The sequence below is a fragment of the Cynocephalus volans genome, chromosome 12, assembly GCF_027409185.1.
Source record: "Cynocephalus volans isolate mCynVol1 chromosome 12, mCynVol1.pri, whole genome shotgun sequence".
Taxonomy (NCBI): Eukaryota; Metazoa; Chordata; class Mammalia; order Dermoptera; family Cynocephalidae; genus Cynocephalus; species Cynocephalus volans.
In genome coordinates this window covers 70,380,275-70,405,583 of record NC_084471.1, presented here as the reverse complement: position 1 = coordinate 70,405,583, position 25,309 = coordinate 70,380,275, and the positions used below count along the sequence as shown (strand labels likewise).

General features: G+C 43.5%; 1 protein-coding gene across 1 annotated transcript; it reads left to right on the top strand.

Moving 5' to 3' along the window:
- Positions 1-540: 540 nt before the first annotated feature.
- Positions 541-3,666, top strand: PRPH (peripherin). The gene is made up of 9 exons (XM_063075675.1): positions 541-1,094; positions 1,497-1,557; positions 1,740-1,835; positions 2,235-2,402; positions 2,494-2,619; positions 2,723-2,943; positions 3,048-3,097; positions 3,269-3,348; positions 3,601-3,666. The coding sequence occupies exons 1-9, from the start codon at positions 550-552 to the stop codon at positions 3,664-3,666; spliced, it is 1,413 nt and encodes a 470-aa protein (XP_062931745.1). The 5' UTR covers positions 541-549.
- Positions 3,667-25,309: the final 21,643 nt, after the last annotated feature.

Here is a 25,309-nt window from a genome sequence, read left to right as displayed (position 1 = left end):
GTGAAAGTAGAGCCCAGCCTTAAGGGGACTAATAGAGGCACAAGCTCTGGGGCCTAATCCAGGCCAACTCTCCCTCCCTACCTGGCCTCTTCCCTACTCATGTGCCACAAGCCTGCCCTTTAACTTCAGGTCCTCCTATAATAATATATAATTTTTACCAGCTCTTTCAGGCAGGGACCCCAGCTCAACTCACGGCCTCCCACTCTAGGCTCCAGCATTGGATGCTTGCTGGAAGGCGCTTACCCCCATCCCCGGCCTGCCTGTGGTCGCCATCCCTGCTTCCTTCCCCGCCAGCAACAGGGGGAATCAAGTCGGCAGGGCGCCAGCAACCAGGGAAGGGAGGGTGCGGCGCTCCTGCTGCTCCGCAGGGGTGGGGCATCCCCCTCCCCACAGCCCCGCTCGAGCCCGCAGTCAGGCCATTGGGAGGAGCTGCCCGCCACCCCCCTCCCCCAAGACCGCGGGGCTATAAAGCCGCCTCGAAGCTGTGTGCGGCCCCTCCCCAGCCCCCGGCCTAGCTCTGCGAGCCGTGACTGCCCATCCTCGGCCGCCATGAGCCACCATCCGTCGGGCCTCCGGGCCAGCGTCAGCTCCACTTCATACCGCCGCACCTTCGGGCCGCCGCCCTCACTGTCCCCCGGCGCCTTCTCCTACTCGTCCAGCTCCCGCTTCTCGGGCAGTCGCCTGCTGGGCTCAGCGTCCCCGAGCTCCTCGGTGCGCCTGGGCAGCTTCCGTGTCCCCCGGGCGGGCGCGGGCGCTCTCCTGCGCCTGCCCTCGGAGCGCCTCGACTTCTCCATGGCCGAGGCCCTCAATCAGGAGTTCCTGGCCACGCGCAGCAACGAGAAGCAGGAGCTGCAGGAGCTCAACGACCGCTTCGCCAACTTCATTGAGAAGGTGCGCTTCCTGGAGCAGCAGAACGCGGCCCTGCGCGGGGAGCTGAGCCAGGCCCGGGGCCAGGATCCGGCGCGCGCCGACCAGCTGTGCCAGCAGGAGCTGCGCGAGCTGCGGCGGGAGCTAGAGCTGCTGGGCCGCGAGCGCGACCGGGTGCAGGTGGAGCGCGACGGGCTGGCGGAGGACCTGGCGGCGCTCAAGCAGAGGTCAGGGGGCAGGGCTGGGGCTGAGCGGCGACCGTCGAGGAGGCTGCCCATCCCTCCTCTCCCCGCCCCACCGGCAGCCCGAGTTGCTGGCTCCCCCTGCCAGCTCGGGTGTGTGCAGGCAGCATCCTTGCCCGCGGGCTCCAAGTCCCCTCTCTCCCTCCAGCACTTTGTTCTGAGTGTCTGTGGAGGTGGGGTGGGTATTTACGCCTCCTTTATATATTAAGGGGACCTCTTCTCAGCTCTCAGCCCGTTAGAGAGAAAATGGGGGCAGTTCCATTAGGCCCGTCGCTTAGAGTCCTGGGCAGCAGCAACGGCCTCTAATTCGGATCCTGCGGGGCACGGTCTGGGGGGAGAACTGGATGGAGACCCCCCAGCTCGGCCTCTGCCTTCTATTCCCGTCAGGCTGGAGGAGGAGACGCGCAAGCGGGAGGACGCAGAGCACAACCTTGTGCTCTTCCGCAAGGTGAGCCCGGGCCCCACGTCGAGTTCCACCTCCCCAGCCCTACCCGCTGCCTACGAATCCAAAGTGGCATCAGTGGGCGCGCGGAGGCAACCGACGCCTGCGGAGGTAGACAGGGAAGGCCCGGCCCTTCCTTGGCCTGAGCAACCCCTTCCTTCTCTTAAACCCCTCTGCCACTCACGAAGGACGTGGACGATGCCACCTTGTCCCGTCTGGAACTAGAGCGCAAGATTGAGTCTCTAATGGATGAGATTGAGTTCCTCAAGAAGCTGCACGAGGAGGTGGGTGGACCCGCGTGTCAGGGGTGGCTTAGGAGGTTGGGGGTTGGTCTCGCTGGAGCTGCGGAGACGGGGCTCTGGAGGAGACTGGCAGGTGGAGCAGAGGAATCGCCCTGGGGATGAGAAGTGGGAGTCTCCGGGCAGAGGCCTCCACTCAAGCCGCCTCTACAGGTGGTTTGACTCCCACCCCTGCGCCACCTGGTGGCGGGCGGCGGAGCTGTGCCCCGTAACCCTGCCGCTGGCTTAGCGCCAGCCGGGACACAAGTCGCACTGTCGTGTGCGTGCTGCACTCCCTGGCGCCCCCTTCTGTTCATTCAAGTGTTTCTTTTTTCTATGCGCAAACTGCGCGCACCGCGTGCGATATGCACCGTCGGCGCATCTTCTGCCTGCCTTGGGCGGTAGGAGCTGCGAGACCTGCAGGTGAGCGTGGAGAGCCAGCAGGTGCAGCAGGTGGAGGTGGAGGCGACGGTGAAGCCGGAGCTGACGGCGGCGCTGAGGGACATCCGCGCGCAGTATGAGAGCATCGCGGCGAAGAACTTGCAGGAAGCGGAGGAGTGGTACAAGTCCAAGGTGCGCGAGCCCAGGAGGGCCGGGGCAGGGGGGACGCTGAGGGGGCTGTGCGTCCCCGCCCGCTCAAGGCCGGGTCGCCCGCTCCCCACAGTATGCGGACCTGTCCGACGCCGCCAACCGGAACCACGAGGCCCTGCGCCAGGCCAAGCAGGAGATGAACGAGTCCCGACGCCAGATCCAGAGTCTGACGTGCGAGGTGGACGGGCTGCGCGGCACGGTGAGTACGACGCCGCGCGCCCGGGCCGGGGGAGCCGCCGCCAACGAGAGATTCCCCGACTGACCCTCTCCTCCGGTTCCACCCCCCACCCCACCCCCGGCAGAACGAGGCGCTGCTCAGACAGCTGCGAGAGCTGGAGGAGCAGTTCGCCCTGGAGGCGGGCGGGTACCAGGCGGGCGCCGCGCGGCTCGAGGAGGAGCTGCGGCAGCTAAAGGAGGAGATGGCGCGGCACCTGCGCGAGTACCAGGAGCTCCTCAACGTCAAGATGGCCCTGGACATCGAGATCGCCACCTACCGGAAGCTGCTGGAGGGCGAGGAGAGCCGGTGCGGGGCGGGCTGCTGGGGCGGGGCAGGGAGTGGTCGGGCTCGGGTGCAGGGGCAAGGGGAGCAGCCCGGCCAGGGGAGCTGATCGCGCGCTTTGCCCCCAGGATCTCCGTGCCGGTCCATTCCTTTGCTTCCTTAAGTATAAAGACGACTGGTGAGTCCTCCGCATCCAGCTTCCAGCCTGTACCTTCCCGTGTCCACTTCTGCCCTGATAGACTCTTGCTCTGGCTCCCTTTGTCCCGCCCCTGCCCTTAATGGGAGTGGGAGCAAAAAAGAAGAGAAATCCCAAGCCTTCCCCTTCCACCCCTCATCCTGCTTTCTCCAGTGCCCGAGGTGGAGCCTCCCCAGGACAGCCACAGCCGGAAAATGGTTCTGATCAAGACCATTGAGACCCGGGATGGGGAGGTGAGATAGGTCCCCTGATCCCAGGACCCCATCATTTCCCACATTATTTCTGAGTCTTGGGCTGGCTGCAGCTGATCTTAGGGTATTGTGGGTTGGTGGCTCTTGTGGAGAGACAAGGAGACCGAGAAGATGGATTTATAAACTGGAGCCTCAGCTGCTTATGGGGGCGGGGGGAGACACCATGATCCAAAGGAGCTGGAAGGAGGGTGGTGCTGAATGATCGGTGCCCCTCAAATGCCTTGCTCCCAGCAGGTGGTGACAGAGTCCCAGAAGGAGCAGCGCAGTGAAGTGGACAAGTCTTCTACTCACAGCTACTGAACCCCTTGGTCTGGAGCTCCCTGACCCTGCTCTAGGCCTACTCTAAGCCCGAACCCTAATACGAGTCCTGAATTAGTCTCCCCTCCCTCTGCATGTGTCTGGGGGTGGCACCAGTTACCCCTTCCCTGGCCCATGGCCAGGCCCTACCCTGCCAGCAGCAGCTGGGCCTCTCCCTGCCTTGGCATATAGATGTGACCCATATGCTCTTCAGTTTGTGTTCTGGTAAGAGGTCAATGACAGCCAGGACAAGTCTACTCCAGCCATGATCCCATGATCAATGGGGTGGGCTAGGGTCTGAGTTTCACTTTTGAATCAAATTAAACTGCTGTCAAGAGAAACCTCTCTAGTGTATCCGTGTCTGTGGAAGTGGTGGTGGTGATGCCTGAGGGGAGGAGCCTCAGCAGCATTTTCTCTTTGTCTCTAGTCCTTTCTCTGACTCCCAGTCCCGAGGCATCTATGGCTCCTATATACCCTTCTGGATTTTCTCCTACCTCTCTATCCTTCTCATCTTCTGTTTTCCACCTGCAGCCCTGAATGTCCAGCTACCTGCTGAGTGTCCCATAGGCCACTCAAACTCCACATGTCCCAGGCAGCTCACCTCCCTCTCCATCTGCAATCGTATTCTTCCTTCTAGATGTCCCACCCCAGAAGAAGGCACCACTAGGACCACTATTGCCCAAGTTAGAGTTCACCTCATCTCACACACCTTTCTTTTCTTCATCTACCCCCAATTCTAAGTCTACTTTGTGACTCATTCAAGTCTGTCTGGTTCTTCCCAACCCCACTATGACCACCCTAGTCCAGGCCACCATTATCTCTTGCCTGCATTACATTATCTACGTTATCCATGGTTTCCTTCCCCTGGCCTTGCCCTGCCACCCACCTGCATCTATTCAATATGCTTAGACAGCAAATCAGATTCTGCTACCACCACCCTCCCCCTACTTGAAAATATCTATTTCCATGTTGTCCTCCAACTCCGTTCCATCCTACCCTTGCCTTCAAGTAAAAAAATCCACTTTAGATTTAAGATTATCTTCATTCAGTATGGTGCTAGGTGCAGGATATAAGCCAGAATCCCTGCTCTCGAGGATCTCACAGTCTGGCGTGGGGCAGATGGAAAAAATAAGCAGACAATCCCAACTCCTGATGAGTGCTGTCTGGGATAAGTTGTGTGGTGTGGTAACATGAAGAGGAGCACCTAAGCCAGCCTCGGAGCATAGGGATGGCTCCCCAAAAGAGGTGACATCGCACAGAGCACTGAAGAATGAGCAGGAGTTAGGTGAAGCAGGGAGAGGAGGAGGACTTTCTAGTTGGAAAAATCAGCCAGGAGGTAAGAGAATGTATTAGTCTGTTTCAGTTGCTTATAACAAAGTACCTGCAACTGGGTGATTTATAAAGAAAATGAAATTTACTGCTTACAGTTTCTGAGGCTGGGAAGTTCAAAGTCTGTCTGGTGGTGGTGACAGTGACCCAAGGGTCTCACATTGCAAGATGGTGGAAACAGAGAGAGCAGAGAGAGAGAGAGAGACATGCTCCTCTTCTTTTAAAGCCCTCAGAACCACGCCCCTGACCACCCTTTTAAATCCGTTCACTACTGCAGGGTCCTACAATCCAATCACTTCTTCAAGGCTCCATGTTTCCATAATAGGATTACCATAATAGGATTTCCCACCCTCTTAGCAGTCACAGTGGGGGCTAAGTTTCTAGTACATAAAACTTGGGGGACACAATTCAAGCTTCAGTGAGTTTTGGGAGGACATAATTCAATCTACTACAGAGAACAAGTTTGGGAACTGAAAGCAGTCCTACAGTGCTGGAGTAAAGGCTAGAAGGGAAGGAACAGTGTTGAGGCTGGAAAGATAAAATAAGGGCCCAGTCATGGTGGGCTGGGTGGACCATATTAAAGCATTCAGAAGTTATCCTAAGGAAAAGGAAAAGAAGTTTAAGGGTTTTAATCAGGAGAATGAAGTATTCAGATCTACGTTTTAAAAAGATGATACTGGCTGAAGTGTGCAGAAGGAATTGGAACAAGATTGGAGACCAGAGGCTTCTGCAGTGAAACATGCAAGAGACAATGGTGCGTACAGTAGCAGGAGATGGATTGGAGAAACATTCTGGGGGTAGAATCTGCAGTATCTAAGGATAGACTGGCAGTGTAAGGGAAAGGGAAATAGTAAAGACGACCCAAGTTTTTGTCTTGAAGAACGAGGCAGATAGATGGTGGTGCCTTTCACAGAAAGAGGGAAGATTGGAGGCAGGGGATGTGGGAGTCAGTTTTAGACTTATTGGGTGTGAGATGCTATGGAACATCCAAGAGGAAGGGACTGTAGGCAGTTGGGTCCACAGGTCTGGAGTTCAGCTGACAGGACATTGAGATACTGAATCTATTAGAACACTTTTTATTACAAGTAACAGATAATCCCTTAAAAAACAAACAAAGAAAAAAGTCTGGTCAGTTAGCTCAGTTGTTTAGAGCACAGTGTTATAACACCAAGGTCAAGAGTTTGGATTCCTGTACTAGACAACCACCAAAAAAAAAAAAAAAAAGCAGATATTCACATAACAAGGAGCCAGAGGTAGGGGCTGTGCTCTGTGATTAGTTGATTCAACAGCTCAGTAATGACATCAAGGACCCAAGTTCTGTCCACGGCTCTGCTCAGCCTTCCTCCTCAGAAGGGAACTTTGCCCTTAGGATGACTCGCCTCATTGTCCCAAGATGGCCACCAGAAGCTACTGGGTGATGCTTTCCTATTCACATCCAGTGGAGGAAAGAGAAAAATATCCTCCCAGGTATGAGGTAAAAATCCTTTCCTGGGCTGGCCCATGGTTCACTTGGGAGAGTGTGGTGCTGACAACACCAAGTTAAGGATTAAGATCCCCTTGCCGGTCACCTTTAAAAAAAAAAATCCTTTCCTTTATGCTGTTTAGCTAATGTCATTGGTGTGTCCACACCTGGACTAATAACAGTTGCCGGGGAAGGCTGCTGATTGGTTTGGGCTCATCACCTGGTATGGAATGGATGTTGGGAATCCACCACAATGTCCACTGCAGATATTACTCAGGCTTCTCACGACCATCACACGTTCACACAGGGGCACACATGTGTGTCACTTCTCGCTGTGTGATGGAGATGCAAAGATTGCTCAGAGCCCAAATGTTAAGAGCAATGAGAAGCCCAATGAGACTGCACTGAGACAACTCCCTCAAGAAGGGAGAAACAAGGCACAGCCCAGAGTCAGTATTTGCTTCAGCTTTGATTGCAAAGACAAGGAAATACAAGAGAAAAGTCAACTTCATCAATCATTTATCAAAGGAACGAAAAGAAATTAGCTATGGGGCATTCTCTGGAAAACAACTTGAGAAACAAAAGAAAGGGCGTGAAGTTGGGTTAGAAATGACCTTATAATCTAGGAAAAACTATTTTCTGTTTCCAGCATGTGCTGTTTTCAGCACTTAGGTGCTGCATAAGTGCATTTTGGACTTTTGCCCTTGGTGCACTCCCTGTTCTTTGTCAAGCCTGTGTGCTCCCACACTTACACAAACATTCTTATACCCCTTGCCTTACCTCCTTTTTATTCAGTGGCAATTTATTACCTCAGAGGAGAAATATCACTGCAGAAAACCAGACAAAAGCTTTGGAGTTTCAAATGCTTAGATTTTTAAGAAGGCAAATTTTGAAGTTTGAAAACTTTCACATCAGAGTTTGTGGCATATGATTTGTACTGGATACAAGGAAGAGAGATCAAGCTGGAGATGACAGCATGAGAGGAAATAAAAATCATCCAAGAACAGGGAATAAAATGAAAAAAGACAGTGGCCTTGGGGAGAATCTTAAAGAGAATGTTAAGAATTAACCAGCAGAGATGTAAGAGGAGAACCATGAAAGTGTTGCCTTGAGAAGTCAAGGCAGGAGAAAGCTTTAAGGATGGAGTGACTAGCCATGTCAAAGGTTGCTGGAAGCCCAGGTTAGATAACAATAGGAAAATTCAGGATTTATCATCAAGGAAGATTCTAGAGACCTCAGTAAGGTTAGCTTCAGGGCAGCATAGGGTCAGAAGACAAATGTGGTCAACTGAGGAGTGAAAGAGAGATAAGGAAGTGGAGAGAAGACTCCTCTCTCAGAATGTTTGACTGTTAGAAGATAAAGACCTGGAGGAAAGAACGACTTGTGTTTGGGAAAGGAAATTTTGAAGAAAAGAGAGACTAGACCACTGTTTTTCTTTTTCTTTTTTTTTAAAGATGACCAGTAAGGGGATCTAAACCCTTGACTTGGTGTTGTCAGCACCACAGTCTCCCAAGTGAGCAAACTGGCCATCCCTATATAGGGCTCCGAACCCGTGGCCTTGGTGTTACCAGCACCACATTCTCCTGAGTGAGCCACAGGCCGGCCCAAATGCTGGAGAGAATTTAAAAGAATCAAATTGTCACAGGTGAGTCCAGCCATCTATTGAAATAATATAACCTTGGACTTGGCTGTGATTGAAAAGTTTTAGGACATCCAGTTCTAATCAAGGTGATCTGATGTTAACCTCAAGAAGGCTGGGCGGCTGGGATTTGATTGTAATTAAGAAGCTTATACAACATTGATTTTATTGTACTCTGCTTGTTGGAAAAAGGTTAACTGAAGGGAGATAGTTTTCATGATGTCTATAAAAAGGTCATCTCAAAAGTAAGAATGTGGCTACATTTATCTAGTACTGTACCTAGAGAGAACTGGATGGTTATGGGCACATATATCCTGGGCCCCAAGAGGTGCCCACTGTTATACCAGGGTTAATTTACCAGGGGCCACCCACAGTGGGTGCAAGAGGGAGTTCTGTTATCTGGGTTGCAAAGATCATAGAGCCTGGGAGGTGACTGGGACTCCCCTCAGCTTCAGGAGTGCACTGGTCCCTAACCCAGGGTTCTACTGCTTCCATAGCTCCTGTCCCAATGTTCAAATCACCTCACCCTGGCATTGGCTTACTCACAGTTTCTTCTTTCTCTTGGCTTTGATTGTCCCATGGTTTCCATGGCCTAGTAGCAACTGCATACTGACTTCCAGGGCTTTTTTTGGTTCTGCTGTCACTTTCTATCACAGAAGATGCTTGCTTTACCAACCTTACCCAGTTAATTGATACTCTCCATCCCCTCTATAAGACATGCCAACTGATATCCAAATCATACTGAGCTCTTGACGCTGGTCGGCTGCTCTAGTTCCCTGTGTACTTTGGCTCTCACTAGTTGAGTTAGCAAATGTTAAATGCATAACAAATACTTGCATTTGTTCCTAAATCTGTTTTTAACCCTAATACTTGTTTTATAATTCTGTAGTTCAAGTAAATATTTCTTAAACTGGTGAAAGAGTGTGAAAATTACAATTTTAATTTAACACATGGATAGTTAAGAATCTCTGCATTTTAATCTTGGATCTTCTACTTACTAGACACATTACTTCACCTCTCTTTGCCTCAGTTTCCTAGTCTGTAAAATGGAGACAGCAATAGTAACTACTTCATAGGATTGCTATGAAAATGTAATGAGATGATTCATGAAGAGCTGGGTGGACTTGGCTGTTGGGTATCATGAGTCAGAATATAGCCTCCAACTTCCCTCAGCAGCATAGCATGGGATTGATCATAAACTATAAACCAAGGATCAAAGTTCCAGTTGTTCTTCAACAGTGTAAACATCAGAGTATTTTCTGTTTCCTGGGGACAGACTAAACATGTGCTGCAGCCATTTTCATATCATATTAATTTCCTACTACTGTTGTAACAAATTACCGCAAATGTAGTGGCTTAAAAACCCAAATTTATTATTTTACAGGTCTGGGGGTCAGAAATCTAAAATGGGTGGATAGAGCTATATTCCTGAGGAGCATGGAGAACTCAGGAGCTGATGGATGTGCCTACTGACAGCCACCAGGAACACAGGGACCTCAAAAGCTGAGGGCATGCCTTGCCAACAGACAGCAGGATCATGGGGACTTCAGGAGGCCAGGGCAGCCCCTGCTGACAGATGGCAAGAGCACAGGTCACCATCGCATGGGCAGCCCACTGCTGCTGCAGACACCAATGATGAGCAGGTGGTCTGCCACAGCTGCTACCACAGCCACCACTGCCACAGAGCAGCCCACCACCACAGGAGCAGTCACCCTGCCACAGCAACCACCACCACTGTGCAGCTGGCTCACTGATCACTCAACTGCATTGAAACAAGGAGGGTCACTAGTGGAGCCTGGGGAAAGAGGAGAGTGAGTGCAGACTCACCACCGAGTGGCCCAACCCACAGGGGGAAGTATGCAGTCCCCCATGGTAGTACACCTGGGAGTGGTATGTACGTGCTAAGCCTGTGCAACTGCTTTGATATGAGAAGAGACACACATGAAACCCTGGAGAGCACAGAAATCTAGGATGGCCAAATAGAGTAAGGAAGAAAACTTTCTGCCACCACCACCAACCCATCCCTCAACTTGGGGAAGCAAGGACCCAGGAGGAGCCTCTGCCTATAGGAAAGAGGAAAGAGAAACAAAGCCAGGGGTCACCCATTCAAACTGAGGAGCTCCAGTATACCCTAGTGCACCCACCAAGGTCACAGGACACTAGCCGGGGTGTCAACAAGCCTGCCCCAGGTCACCCACCCTAGCCAAAGAGCAACAGGTCACCCAAGTGCTTCTCCTAAGAATTTAAGAGCTCTCCCGTGTCCTTAACAATCCAGCACACTGTCACCAGCCTCAGCAAGGAATCACTAAGTGCTTTAATGCCTAGGCCATGGGAAAACTTACATGCAACTCTGACATGGAATACAACCAAAGTACCTACACAGACACTACACTAGTGCATCTACTCAGAACCAATACTAATATACCCTACTCAACAATCAATATAAAACACATCTACAGGAAGAAGTCACTCTCCTCACAGCCCACTTCAGAGTAATACAAGAAGCAACTGCTCTACCAGATGACTAGACATCAACTTAGAAATACTATAAATACAAAAAAAAAAAAAAAACCCAAAAATGACACCACCAAAGGAATACAATAATTCTCAAGTACCAGGCCCAATAGAGCAGGAAACCTTTGAAATGACTAAAAAGCAACGGTCTTAAGGAAATTCAAAGAGATACAAGAAGACTCAGTTAGACAACACAACAAAATAAGAAAAACTATACAGGATATGAAGGAGGAAATTTACAAAGAGATTAATACCTTAGAAAAGAATATAGCAGAACTCCTGGAACTGAAGGATTCATTCAATAAAATAAAAAACACAAGAAGAGTTTAAGTAGTGGGCTAGAGCAAGAAGAAGGAAGAATTCCCAATCTTGAAGACAGTCTTTATAAATTACCCAGGTGAAAAAACAAACAAAAACAAAAAAATTTAAAAATGAAGAAAATCTAAGAGAGCTAGCAGATAAACACAAACATCCAAGCCATGAATGTTCCAGAAGGGAGGAGGAAGGAAAAGGCTGTGAAAACTTATTCAATGAAACAATAATGGAAAACTTCCCATATATAGAGAGAGACACAGGGCCTTCAGATCCAGGAGGCTCAAAGATCCCCAAATAGATTCAATTCAAAATGGTCCTCTTCAAGACACATTATAATCAAACTGGCAAAACTCAAAGACAAAGAGGGAATTCTAAAAAAAAAAAAAAAAAAAGACACATCATACAAAATCCTGTGGGATACTTCAAAAGCAATACTAAGAAGGAAGTTTTTTTTTTTTTTTTTTTTTTTTTTTAAAGATGACTGGTAAGGGGATCTTAACCCTTGACTTGGTGTTGTCAGCACCACGCTCACCCAGTGAGCGAACCGGCCATCCGTATATGGGATCCGAACCCGGGGCCTTGGTGTTATTAGCACCGCACTCTCCCGAGTGAGCCACGGGCCGGCCCCTAAGAAGGAAGTTTATTGCAATAAGCAATAAAACCAAACCAATAGAAATATTTCAAATAAACAATCTGATGCTATGCCTCAAAGAACTAGAAAAACAAGAACAATCCAATCCCAAAATTAGTAGATGGAAAGAAATAATTAAGATCAAAGCAGAACTAAATGAAATAGAGACCCCCAAAAATGATACAAAAGGTCAATGAAACAGAAAGTTGTTTTTTTATTTTATTTTTATTTTTATTTTTTTTATTATTATTATTTTTTTTAAAGATGACCGGTAAGGGGATCTTAACCCTTGACTTGGTGTGGTCAGCACCATGCTCACCCAGTGAGCGAACCGGCCATCCGTATATGGGATCCGAACCCGGGGCCTTGGTGTTATTAGCACCGCACTCTCCCGAGTGAGCCACGGGCCGGCCCGAAAGTTGTTTTTTTAAAGAAGATAAACAAAATAGATAAACCATTAGCTAGGCTAAATTTAAAAAAAGAGAGATGATCCCAGGTTATAAAAATCAGAAAGGAAAAAGGAGACATTACAACCAATACCACAGAAATACAAAAAATCATTACAGAGTTTTATAAACAACAATATGCCAACAAATTTGAAAACCTGGAGGAAATGGATAAACTTATGGACACATAAAAACTACCAAGACTGAATCAAGAAGAAATAGAAAACCTGAACAGACCCATAACAAGCAAAGAGATCGAAGTGGTAATCAACAGTGTCCAAACAAAGAAATGTCCATGACTAGATGGCTTTACTGCTGAATTCTACCAAACTTTTAAAGAGGTATTAATACCAATTTTCTTCAAATTATTCCAAAAAATTGAAACAGAGGCCATTTTTTCAAACTCATTCTGTGAGGCCAGTATCACCCTGATACCAAAACCAGACAAAAATACAACAACAAGAGAAACTACAGGCCAATATCTTTGATGAACATAGATGCAAAACTCCTCAATGAAATATTAGCAATCAGAATACAGCAACACAGCAAAAAGTTACACACTGTGATAAAGTGGGATTCATTCCAGGAATGCAAGGATGGTTCAACATATACAAGTCAATAATTGTGATACACCACATCAACAAAATCAAAGACAAAAACCATATAATTATCTCAATAGATGCAGAAAAAGCATTTGACAAAATTCAAAATCACTTCATGATAAAAACTCTCAGCAAATTAGGTATAGAAGGAAAGTATCCCAACACAATAAAAGCTGTATATGACAAACCCACTACCAATATCATCCTGAATGGGAAAATATTGAAAGCTTTCCCCTTAAGAATAGGAAGAAGATCAGGATGCCCACTCTCACCACTCCTATTAAACATGGTATTGGAATTACTAGCCAGAGCAATCAGGCAAGAGACAGAAATAAAGGGCATACATGTTGGAAAAGATGAAGCCAAACAGTCCCTATTTTTAGATGACATGATCCTATGTACATAAAAGCCTAAAGACTCTACAAAAAAATTCTTAGAGCTGATAAATGATTCTGGTAAAGTTGCAGGATACAAAATCAATGCAAAAATCTGTAGTGTTTTTGTACTTCAGTAACGAACTAGCAGACAAAGAAATCAAGAAAGTTAGCCCATGCACAATAGTCACCAAAAAATAAAAATAAATAAATAAAATACCTAGGAATAAATTTAACCAAGGAGATGAAAGATTTCTACAATGAGAATGACAAATCACTGCCATAAGAAATTAAAGAGGACACAAAAAGATGGAAAGTAATCCATGCTCTTGGATTGGAAGAATTAACATGTAAAAATATCTATACTATACAAAGTACTCTACAGATTTTATCCAATCCCCATCAAAATACCAATGACACTGTTCACAGAAATAGAAAAACAATAATAACATTCATATGGAACAACAAAAGACCCCAAGTAGTCAAAGCAATCCTAAGCAAAAAAAAAAAAAAAAAAAAAAAGCTGTAGTCATAACACTACTTGACTTCAAATTATACTACAAAGCTATAGAAACCAAAACAGCATGGTAGTGGCATAAAAACAGACACTTGGATCAATGGACAGAATAGAGAACCCAGAAATCAACCCACATACTTACAACCAACTGATATTTGACAGAGGCACCAAGAACATCCGTTGGGTAAAAGACTGCCTCTTCAATAAATGGTGCTGGAAAACTGGACATCCGTATGTATTTTGTTTTTGCGGCTGGCTGGTACATGGATCTAAACTTGTGACCTTGAGGTTATAAGGCTGCTCTCTAACCAACTGAGCTAACCAGTTCATCCTGAACATCTGTATGTAGAAGAATGAAAATAGACCCATACCTCTCACCATATACCAAAATCAACTCAAAATGAGTTAAAGACTTAAATATAAGACCTGAGACTATACAACTCCTAAAAGAAAACATAGGAGAAACACTTCAGGAAGTAGGACTGGGAAAAGACTTTATGAATAAGACCTCAAAAGCACATGCAACAAAAGAAAAAATAAATAGGATTATATAAAATAAAAAGCTTCTGCACAGCAAAGGAAATAATCAACAGAGCAAAAAGACAACCTACAAAATGGGAGAAAATATTTGCAAACTATGCATCCAACAAGGGATTAATATCCAGAATATACAAGGAACTCAAACAATTTAACAGTAAAAAAACAAGTAACTCAATTCAAAAATGGGCAAAGGAGCTGAATAGGTATTTTTCAAAGGAAGATACACAATGGCCAATAGACACATGAAAAAATGTTCAACATCACTAAGAATCAGGGAAATGCAAATCAAAACCACATTGAGATATCATCTCACCCTAGTTAGATTGGCTGTTATCAAAAGGACAGAAAATAACAAATGCTGGCAAGGATGTGCAGAAAGGGGAACTGTCTTACACTGTTGTTGGGACTGTAAATTAGTGCAGCCATTATGGAAAACAGTATGGAGGTTTCTCAAACAACTGCAGATAGAACTGCCATATGATCCAGCAGTCCCACTGCTGGGTGTATACCCAAAGGAACAGAAATCATCATTTTCAAGGGATACAGGCACTAACATGTTCATCACAACTCTATTTAAATATCTAAGAGTTGGAACCAACCTAAATGTCTGTTGATGGATGACTGGATAAGGAAAATATGGTCTATTTACACAATGGAGTACTACTCTGCCATAAAAAGTAATGAAATTCTGCCATTTGCAGCAACATGGATAAACTTAGAGAAAGTTACGTTAAGTAAAATAAGCCAGGCACAGAAAGAGAAATGCTGCATGTCCTCACTCACAAGTAAGAGCTAAAAACAAACAAACAAAACACAAAACAAACAACAAAAAACAATAAAATAAGCAATAAATTTTAAAAGAAAGAAAGATACAACAATCACAATAATTAATTGAACTTTCAAAATGAGAGAACAGAACTGAAGCCACCAGAGGTGGGAAGGGGAGGTGATTAGCGAGAAATTGGTAAAGAGCCACAAGAAATGATTAAGTTGTGTAATGTTGAATATGCTAATTACTGTGATTTGAGCATCACATATTGCACACAGGTATTGATATTCAATGCTATACTCCATGGATATGTACAATCAATTATGTTTCAATGAAGGAATATAAAAAAAAAGAGCTGCATTCCTGCTGGAGGCTCCAGAAGAGGATTTTCCAGATTCTTTGTCTTTTTCAACTTCTAAAGACTGCCTGCATTTCTTGGCTTGTGTTCTTCTTCCATATTCAAGGCCAGCAATCGTATTGTTCCAACCTCTACTTCAGTTATTGCATCTTCTCTGCCTCTGACCCTCCTGCTTCCCTCCAATAAGGATTCTTGTTACTACATTGGGTGTACCAAGATAATCTAGGATAATCTACTCATCTCAAAATCCTTAACCACAGCATCAAAGTCCCTTTCTTGATGTAAGAAAATATATCACAGGTTCTGGGGATTATGACATGGGCATCTTTTGGGCAGGGCATTATTAAGCCTATCATAGCCTACCCTCTCACCTCCAAAGACTCATGTTCCTCTCGCAAGAAAACATATATTCACCCTATTTTAATGTCCCTAAAAGTCTCAAGCCATTACAGCATCAATTCAAGCCCAAAATCTCGTTTAGATCTTATCAGCTCAAAAGTCTCAAATCTCATTTAAATCACCTAAATTAGGTATGGGTAAGGTTCTGGGTATAAACAATGCTGGGGGAAAATTCCTCTCCATTTGTGGACCTGTGGAAGTAGAAACAAGTTATCTGTCCCTAAAATATAATGGTTGGACAGGCATAGGATAATAGTTATATTTGTTCTCATTTAAAAAGAGAACATGAAATGCTTGCTACTTTTTTTTTTTGTTAATCTCAGGGGCAGGTTCTGTAACTCTTTTGTTCAAATGCTTTCATTCATCCTTGAGTGCGAGTGTTGACTGACTCTCACAGCTGGATAGTTGTCATCTAGTTCCCAAATAGCTATGACTTGGGCCGGCCTGTGGCTCACTCGGGAGAGTGCGGTGCTGATAACACCAAGGCCCCGGGTTCGGATCCCATATACGGATGGCCGGTTCGCTCGCTGGCTGAGTGTGGTGCTGACAACACCAAGTCAAGGGTTAAGATCCCCTTACCGGTCATCTTTTAAAAAAAAAAAAAAAAAAAAACAAATAGCTATGACTTCAAAGGGATGAATGGTTAGTTTTTTAAGCTACTGATTAACCTTTATTAACTTTTTCATTCTAAGCATCAAGGCCTGTGGCATTTTTCATGAGCTATGTTGTCTGTTAAGGTTATAAAAGGAAACATTTTTAAAAATCATTACACAGGGGCCGGTCCGTGGCTCACTCGGGAGAGTGCAGCGCTGGAAGCACCGAGGCCGCGGGTTCGGATCCTATGTAGGGATGGCCGGTGCGCTCACTGGCTGAGCGTGGTGCAGACCACACCGTGCAGAGGGTTGCGATCCCCTTACTGGTCAGAAAAAATAAATAAATAAAAATAAAAATAATAAAATCATTACACAATGTAAACATTTTCTGTGGCCCTTTACCAATTTCTCCACAACCCCCTCCCCACCTCAGTTGCATTGTCTCCTTTTCAGAGTTCAAGGAATTATTGTGACTGTTGTATCTTTCTTTCATTCTTTTTGTTTGTTTCTTTGTTTCTCTTTTTTCCCAGCTACCACTTATGAGTGAGGACATGCAGTATTTCTCTTTCTGTACCTGGCTTATTTCATTTAACATAATTTTCTCTAAATTCATCCATGTTGCTGTAAATGGCAGAATTTCATTCCTTTTTATGGCAGAATAGTATTCCATTGTGTATATACAACACATTTTCCTTTTCCAGTCATCTGTCGATGGACATTTAGGTTGGTTCCACTCTATCTACTGTAAATAGAGCTGTGATAAATATGGGAGTGCAGGTATCCCTTCAAAGGATGATTTCCATTCCTTTAGGTATACACCCAGCAGTGCAATTGCTTGATCATATGGCAGTTCCATCTGCAGTAGTTAGAGAAAACTTCACACTGTTTTCCATAATGGCTGCACTAATTTACAGTCCCACCAACAGTGTAGGAGGGTTCTCCTTTCTCTGCATCCTCAACAGCATTTGTTATTGTCTTTTTGATACCGGCCAGTCTAACTGGCTAGAGATATCTCAACATGGTTTTGATTTGCATCTCCCTGATACCTAGTGATGCTGAGCATCTACTCTCTTTTTCATGCGTCTGTTGGCCATTTGTATATCTTCCTTTGAGATATGCCTATTCAGCTCCTTTGCCCATCTTTAAATTAGGTTAGTGGGTTTTTTCACTGTTAAATTGTTTGAGTTCCTTGTATATTCTGGATATTAATCCCTTGTCAGATGCATAGTTTGTGAATATGTTCTCCCATTCTATAGGTTGTTTTTTCATTCCATTAACTGTTTCTTTTGCTGTGCAGAAGCTTTTTAGTTTGATATAATCCCTTGTTTATTTTCCTTTTGTTAATGTAGTGGATTGAATTATGTCCCCCCAAAACTCACTGAAGCTTGAATTGTGTCCCCCAAGTTTTATGTTTTAGAAACTTGGCCTCCATTGTGACTGTTAAGAGGGTGGGAGATCCTATTACGGTAATTGAAAGGTGAAGCCTTGAAGAGGTGATTGGATTGTAGGACTGTGCAGTAGTGAATGGATTAAAAATGGTGGTTGGGGTATGGTTCTGAGGGCTTTAAAAGAAGTGGAAAGTCTGTCCTTCTCTCTCTCTGCTCCCTCTGCTTCCACCATCTTGCAATGTAAAACTCCTGAGTCACTGTTGCCACCACCAGATGGATTTTGGACTTCCCAGTCTCAGAAACTATATATTTTGTTTTTCTTTATAAATCATCCAGTTCAAGGTACTTTTGTTATAAGCAACAAAAATGGACTAATACATGTTGCTTGTGGTTTTGGGTTCTTATTCATAAAGTCTTTGCCCCATCGTACTTCCTGAAGTGTTCCTATATGTTTTCTTTTAGGAGTTTTGTGGTTTCAGGCCTTATATATATGTCTTTAGTCCATGTTGAGTTGATTTTGGTACATGGTGAGAGGTACGGGTCTAGTTTCATTCTTCTACATATGGATGTCAAGTTTTCCCAGCACTATTTATTGAAGAGGCTGTCCTTTCCCCATTGGAGGTTCCTGTAGTCCTTGTCAAATATCAGTTGGATGTAAGTATGTGGGCTGATTTCTTGGTTCTCTATTCTGCTCCATTGGTCTGAGCGTCTGTTTTTATGCCAGTACCATACTGTTTTGGTTACTACAGCTTTGTAGTATAATTTGGAGTCAGATAGTGTAATGCCTCCAGCTTAATTTTTTTTGCTCAGGATTTCTTTGGCTATTTAGGTTCTGTTATTTATCCATATGAATGTTAGGATTGTTTTTTCTATTTCTGTGAAGAGCATCATTGGTATTATGATGGGTATTGCATTGAAACTGTAGATCACTTTGGGTAATATGGACATTTTCACAATGTTAATTCTTACAATCCAAAAGCATGGAATTACTTTCCATCTTTTTGTGTCCTCTTTAATTTCTTTCAGCAGTGATTTGTAGTTCTCATTGTAGAGATCTTTTACCTCGTTGGTTAAATTGATTCCTAGGTATTTTATATTATTTTGGTGATTATTGTAAGTGGGATTGCTTTATTGATTTCTTTTTCTGCTAGTTCATTATTAGAGTATAAAAACACTACTGATTTTGCATGTTGATTTTGTATCCTGCAACTTTACCAGAACCATTTATCAGCTCTAAGAGGTTTTTTGTAGAGTCTTTAGGCTTTTCTATATATAGTATCATGTCGTCTGCAAACAGTGACAGTTTGACTTTGTCTTTTTCACTTTGGATGTGCTTTATTTATTTCTCTTGCCTGATTGCTCTGGCTAGTAATTCCATTACTATGTTAAATAGGAGTAGTGAGAGTGGGCATCCTGGTCTTGTTCCTGTTCAATGTGATTCAGGATGATATTGGTGGTAGGTTTGTCATATATGGCTTTTATTGTGTTGAGATACTTTCCTTCTATACTTAATTTGCTGTGAGTCTTTATCATGAAGGGATGATGAATTTTGTCAAAAGCTTTTTCTGCATGAATTAAGATAACCATATGGTTTTTGTCCTAGATTTTGTTGACGTGGTGTTCACATTTTTTGACTGTGTATGTTGAACCATCCTTGCATTCCTGGGATGAATCCCACTTGGTCAGGGTATATAATTTTTTTGATATGTTGCTGTATTCTGATTGCTAATATTTTGTTGAGGATTTTTGTATCTATATTAATCAGAGATATTGGCCTGTAGTTTTTGTTGTTGTTGTTGTTGTTGTTATATCTTTGCCTGGTTTTGGTATTAGGGTGATGCTGGCCCCATAGAGTGAATTTGGGAGAATGGCCTCTGTTTCAATTTTTTGGAATAGTTTGAAGAGAATTGATATTAATTCCTCTCTTAAGGTCTGGTAGAATTCAGCAGTAAAGCTATCTCAGCTTAGGCTTTTCCTTTTGGGAGATTGCTGATTACCACTTGTTACTGGTCTGTTCAGGTTTTCTGTTTCTTCTTGGTTCAGTCTTGGTAGTCTGTATGTGTCCAAAAATTTATCTATTTCCCCCCCCCAGGTTTTCAAATTTGTTGGCATATAGTTGTTTATAATAATCTCTAATGATTCTTTGTATTTCTGTGGTATTAGTTGTAATGCCTCCTTTTTCATTTGTAATTTTTGTTATTTGGGATCTTCTCTCATCTTTTTTTAGTTAGCCTAGCTAATGGCTTGTCTATTTTGTTTATGTTCTCAAAAAAAAAAAAAAAAACTTTTTGTTTCATTGGCCTTTTTTTTTTTAAGATGACCGGTAAGGGGATCTTAACCCTTGATTTGGTGATGTCAGCACCGTGCTCTCCCAAGTGAGCTAACTGGCCATCCCTAAATAGGGATCTGAACCTGTGGCCTTGGTGTTATCAGCACCACACTCTCCCGAGTAAGCCATGGGCTGGCCCTGATCATTAACCTTTTGTATCATTTTTTGGGTCTATTTCATTTAGTTCTGCTTTGATCTTAATTATTTCTTTCCATCTACTAATTTTGGGATTGTTCTTGGTATTTCTACTTCTTTGAGATGAGCATTAGGTTGTTTATTTGATATATTTCTATTCTTTCAATGTAAGTGTTTATTGCAATAAACTGTCCTCTTAGTACTGCTTTTGCAGTAACCCATCGTTTTTGTATGATGTGTCTTTATTTTCATTAGTTTCAAGAAATTTTTTGAGGACTGGCCAGTTAGCTCAGGCAGTTACAGCACAGACTTGTAACACTAAGTCAAGGGTTCAGATCCCTGTACTGGCCAGCTGCCCAAAAAAACCATGGAGTTGGAGTTGCAGCAGAGAAACCCCATCAGCGCCATGCCTAATGGAGACATGAGAGTGGAACTGATTTGAAGACCCCAGACCTGTAGAACTACCAGTGTGCAATGCCAGTCTTGAAGAGCTGAAGCACCACCTGAGACCAGAAAAGCCATAGAAGTGGAGCTGCCTGAGGACTTTGGAGAGCCAACCCCCACAAAAGTGTGCAGAGGACATTGAATATGAAATCAAGGTGCATGATTCACCACCAGTTTTGAGGTTTAATGCCTGCCCTGCTGGATTTCAGACTTATTTGGGACCTATTATACCTTCCTTTTAGCCTAGATCTCCCTTTTTGAATGGGAATATGTACACTATGCTTGCCCCACCATTGTATCTTGGAAGTAGATAACTTGTTTTTGATTTCACCGATGGGACTTTGAACTTTGGGCTTTTGAATTGAAACAAGTTAAGACTTTGGGGGCAAAATGAATGTATTTGTATGTGGAAAGGTGAGTTTGGGGGGATCAGGAGTGGAATACTGTAGATTAGATGCCACCCCCAACCTCACTGAGGCTTAATCACCACTATTACTGTTGAGGGTGGGAAATCCTATTATGGTAACTGAATGGTGGGGCCTTGAAGAGGTATTTGATTATAGGACAATGCCAAAGTGAATGGATTAATAGTGGTGGCTGAGGGCATGGTTCTGAGGGCTTTAAAAGAAGAGCACATGAGAAGTTCGCTCACTCTGCTCCACCTTTTCTGTCATGTAAGACCCCTGGGTCACTGTTGCCACCACCAAGACCATCACGTGATATGCTCCTTAGACCTTGGACTTTTTAGCCTCTGAAACTGGTAAGCAATAAATTTTGTTTTCTTTATAAAATACCCATTTCTATGTATTTTGTTATAAGCAACAGAAACGGACTAATACAAATTGTGTGGTATATCTTTCTTCATCCCTTCACTCTTGGTCTGTCTATGTCTTTACAGGTAAAGTGAGTCTCTTGAAGACAGCACATAGTTGGGTCTAGCTTTTAATTCAATCAGTCAGTCTGTATTTTTTGCGTGGAGAGTTTAATTTATATACATTTAGGGTTGTTATTGAAAGGTGTTGTCATACTCCTGGCATTTTATCAATTTTCATTTGGATATTTTAAGTATAATTTGTTACTTTCTTCCCCTTTTCTTATCTTTGATGTGTTTTTTTTTTTTTTTTGAGGAGGTAAGGTTTTGTTTCTTTCTCTTCCTCATTTGCATTTTTGTTCTACCATTGGGTTTTGTTCTTTCTTGTGTATACATGGTAATGATTATAATTTTTTGGATTCCAGATGCAGGACTCCCTTGAGGATTTCTTGAAGGGCATTTGTAGTGAAGTCCCACAGTTTTCATTCATCTGAAAAATACACTATTTCTCCCTCATTTCCCTCATCCTTCCTGGGTATAGTATTTTTGGCTGGCAGTTTTTTTCTTTTAGTATTTTGAATATATCATCCCATTTTCTGCTGGCATGTAGAGTTTCTGTTGAGTCTGATAGGGGCTCCCTTACATGTGACTTGACACTTTTCTCTTGCTGCTTTTAGGATTCATTTTCTGTTTTGAGGTTTGCCAGTTTGACTAGAATGTGTACTGGAGAAGATGTTTTTAGATTGAATCTGTTTGGGGATCTTTAAGCCATCCCTATACCTGGGATGTTTTCTGTTATTATTTCATTGAGTAGATTTTCAGTGCCTTTTCCTTTCTCCTCCCCTTCTGGAACATTTGTGTGCTTAAGGTAATCTGCTAGTGCTCTTAGATTTTCTTCATTTTCTAAAAATTATTTTCTCTCTTTTTTTTTTGTCCACCTGAGTAATTTCAAAAAGTTTGTCTTCAAGATCAGAAATTCTTTCTTCTGCTTGCTCTAGCCTGCTGCTTAAGCTATTGGCTGTGATTTTTATTTTGCTGAATGAATCTTTCAATTCCATGAGTTCTGCTACATTCTTTTTTAAGATATTAATCTCTTTGCAAATTTTCTCCTTCATATCCTAGACAGTTTTTCTCACTTCATTGTGTTGTCAGTCTTCTCATTTCTCACTGAGTTTCCTTAAGGTTGTTGCTCGGAATTCCTTTCCAGTTATTTCAAGTGTTTCTTGCTCTATAGGGTCTGGTATTTGAGAATTACTTTATTCTTTTTGTTGTGTCATATTTTCTAGGATTTTCATATTTGTAGTATCTCTGCATTGATGTGTGGTCATCTGGTAGAGCAGTTGCTTCTTCTATTACTCTGGAGTGGCCTTTAAGGAGATGTCCTCTTTTTTTCCCTGTCTCTGCTGGTGACTCTCCTTGTGTCAATGCAGTCAAGTATCTGGCAGGCTGCATGCATGGTGGCTGTGGCTAGTACTTTGGCAACAAGCTGCTTTTGCAGTAGCTGTAGCTGTGACTGTGGCTGTGGCTGTTGTGGGCCACCTACACAGACATGGTGTTTTCAGTGTGCTCCTGCCTGCTGCTGGGCAAGGGGTGCTGTCCACAGCTCCTGCCTAGAGCCATGTCCACCTGCTACTCTTAAAGATTTTAATTAGAGAACAGAAAATACTTGCCTCTTAATACCTCAATAAGAAATGAAAGGTTACAATTTGTTGTCATCACTGCCAGCCATTTCTGTATTAGTAAAGATTATAAAAGGGGAATGCTTACTCCTTTATTCTAGGAAACAGTTACTAGGGCAGGTCCATAGAACTTGACCATAAATGAACCTCTATTTCCTACCCTTTTTAAGACAAAGGAGTCTCAAATATTTGAAATGAAAGAAAAACCTCACCAGCAGAGGTCTGAAAAACCGCTATAAGTTATGTGTGATTATTACTAAACATTTGGGTAAATTGAGTTTAAAGCAACAATAGAGAAATGCTTTTTTGACAGATCTCTCTTTTTACCATAATTTTTTTTTATCTCAATTCATTAATTAGGGTTTGGCAAAGAGAAGAGAGCCAACTCTTAACTTTGCAATATTCTAAAATATTTGAGAAGAGTAAATGAATTCTAAGGACAGTAGAAATATTTTGAAGGATTTTGTCTTTTATTTATTTATTTAAAAGATGACTGGTAAGGGGATCTTAGCCCTTGACTTGGTGTTGTCAGCACCACGCTCTCCCAAGTGAGCCAACCGGCCATCCCTATATAGCGATCCGAACCCGTGGCCTTGATGTTATCAGCACCGCACTCTCCCAAGTGAGCCACGGGCTGGCCAATGATGTGGGTTTTAAAGGCCAGTCTAAGGGCCTCAAAGCACCTCCCCCCCACACAAAATACTTATTAATTGCAAAGGTGAAGAGTAATTTACAATGGAGAAACCACTTTAATCAAGTGATCAAAATAACAACACAAATTGAAATGGGAGCCACCTAATAGGATTCAGTAGGAAGAAAGTAGCATTATTTCTGGGCCAGTCCTGCCGAAGATTATAGCCTGAGTTTAATCATGAGGAAAGACCCCAACAAACTCAAAGGGACATTCTACAAAATAACTGGCCTGTAATCTTTAGAAGTGTGAAAGTCATGAAAGTCAAAAATAGAACTGTTCTAGATTGAAGTAGACTAAAGACATGACAACTAAATGCAACATGTGATTCTGGATATCACTGGGAAAAGTGGTAAAATTTGAATGAGGTCTGAGGGTTAGATGGTAGGAATGTATCCATGCTATTTTCCTCATTTTGATGGCTGTATGAGGGTACTTCAAAAAGTTCATGGAAAATAGCATTAAAAGATAATAACAGGAAATCCTTCTGGGTGCAGCTGACATTGCTCTCATAATCTACAAATCTATGAAGTTTTATTTATTTATTTATTTTTGCAGCTGGGTGGTTTGGGGATCTGAACACTTGACCTTATCACACTATGCTCTAACCAATGGAGTTTGGCCTATAGCAGCTACTTCATCTGCCCTCTCTTACCTGCTGAGGAGTATACAGGAGGATGTGCACAGGTTATATGTAATACTAGGTCATTTCATATCAGGGACTTGAGTATCTGCAGATTTTGGTGTCTTTGATGTCTTTTTGTCCTGAAACCAATCCCCCACAGATACTCAGAGATAACTGTATATAAAGCTGTTTTTGTTTGCAGAAGACATAATTATCTTTACAGAAAACCCAACAGAATCAATAAACAAACTAGGAAAACCAAGAAAAGAGTTCATTAAGGTTGCTGGATAGAAAATCAATTATATTCCTCTACAAACAAAAGAATTACAGTATTTGCAATGTTTAAAGTGGACATGGGATTAATATGAAGAATATACAGTGAAATCTTATAAATCTACAAGAGTAAAGATAGGAAATAAGAAAAAATGCACAAAGGAGGGCCGGCCCGTAGCTCACTTGGGAGAGTGTGGTGCTGATAACACCAAGACCACAGGTTCGCATCCCCATATAGGGATGGCTGGTTAGCTCACTTGGGAGAGTGTGGTGCTAATATCACCAAGTCAAGGTTTAAGATCCCCTTATTGGTCATCTTTAAAAACAAAAAAAAGAAAGAAAGAATGCACAAAGGGCACATACAAATAAGCATTTCAGAAAGGGGGAAGTTCTATTGGCTAGTGCTGATTGATTGAATTGTGTCCCCCAAAGTCCATATATTAGAAGCTTAATGCCCACTGTAACTGTTGAAAGTGGGAAATCCTATTATGGTAATTGAAAGGTGGGGCCTTGAAGAGGTGATTAGATTGTAGGACCATGCTGTAGTGAATGGATTAATAGTCGTGGTCAAGGGAGGTCTAAGGGCTTTAGAAGGCAAGTGCATGAGTAGCTATCTCTCCACTCCACCACTTAAAGCCACGTGAGACCCCTATGTTGCTGTAAAGCCACCACCATGTAAGACCCTCACCAGATGTGTTCCCTGGACATTGCACTTCCTAACCTGTGAAACTGTAAGCAATAAATTTTGTTGTTTTTCTTATAAATCATCCAGTTTCAGGTAAT

Excerpts from the sequence above, each read along its gene's own strand:
- PRPH (XM_063075675.1), top strand. The coding sequence starts at position 550 with ATGAGCCACCATCCGTCGGGCCTCCGGGCCAGCGTCAGCTCCACTTCA. Across the intron at positions 2,403-2,493 it reads AGGAGTGGTACAAGTCCAAG|TATGCGGACCTGTCCGACGC; the intron begins GTGCGCGAGCCC and ends CGCTCCCCACAG. Across the intron at positions 3,098-3,268 it reads CTTAAGTATAAAGACGACTG|TGCCCGAGGTGGAGCCTCCC; the intron begins GTGAGTCCTCCG and ends TGCTTTCTCCAG.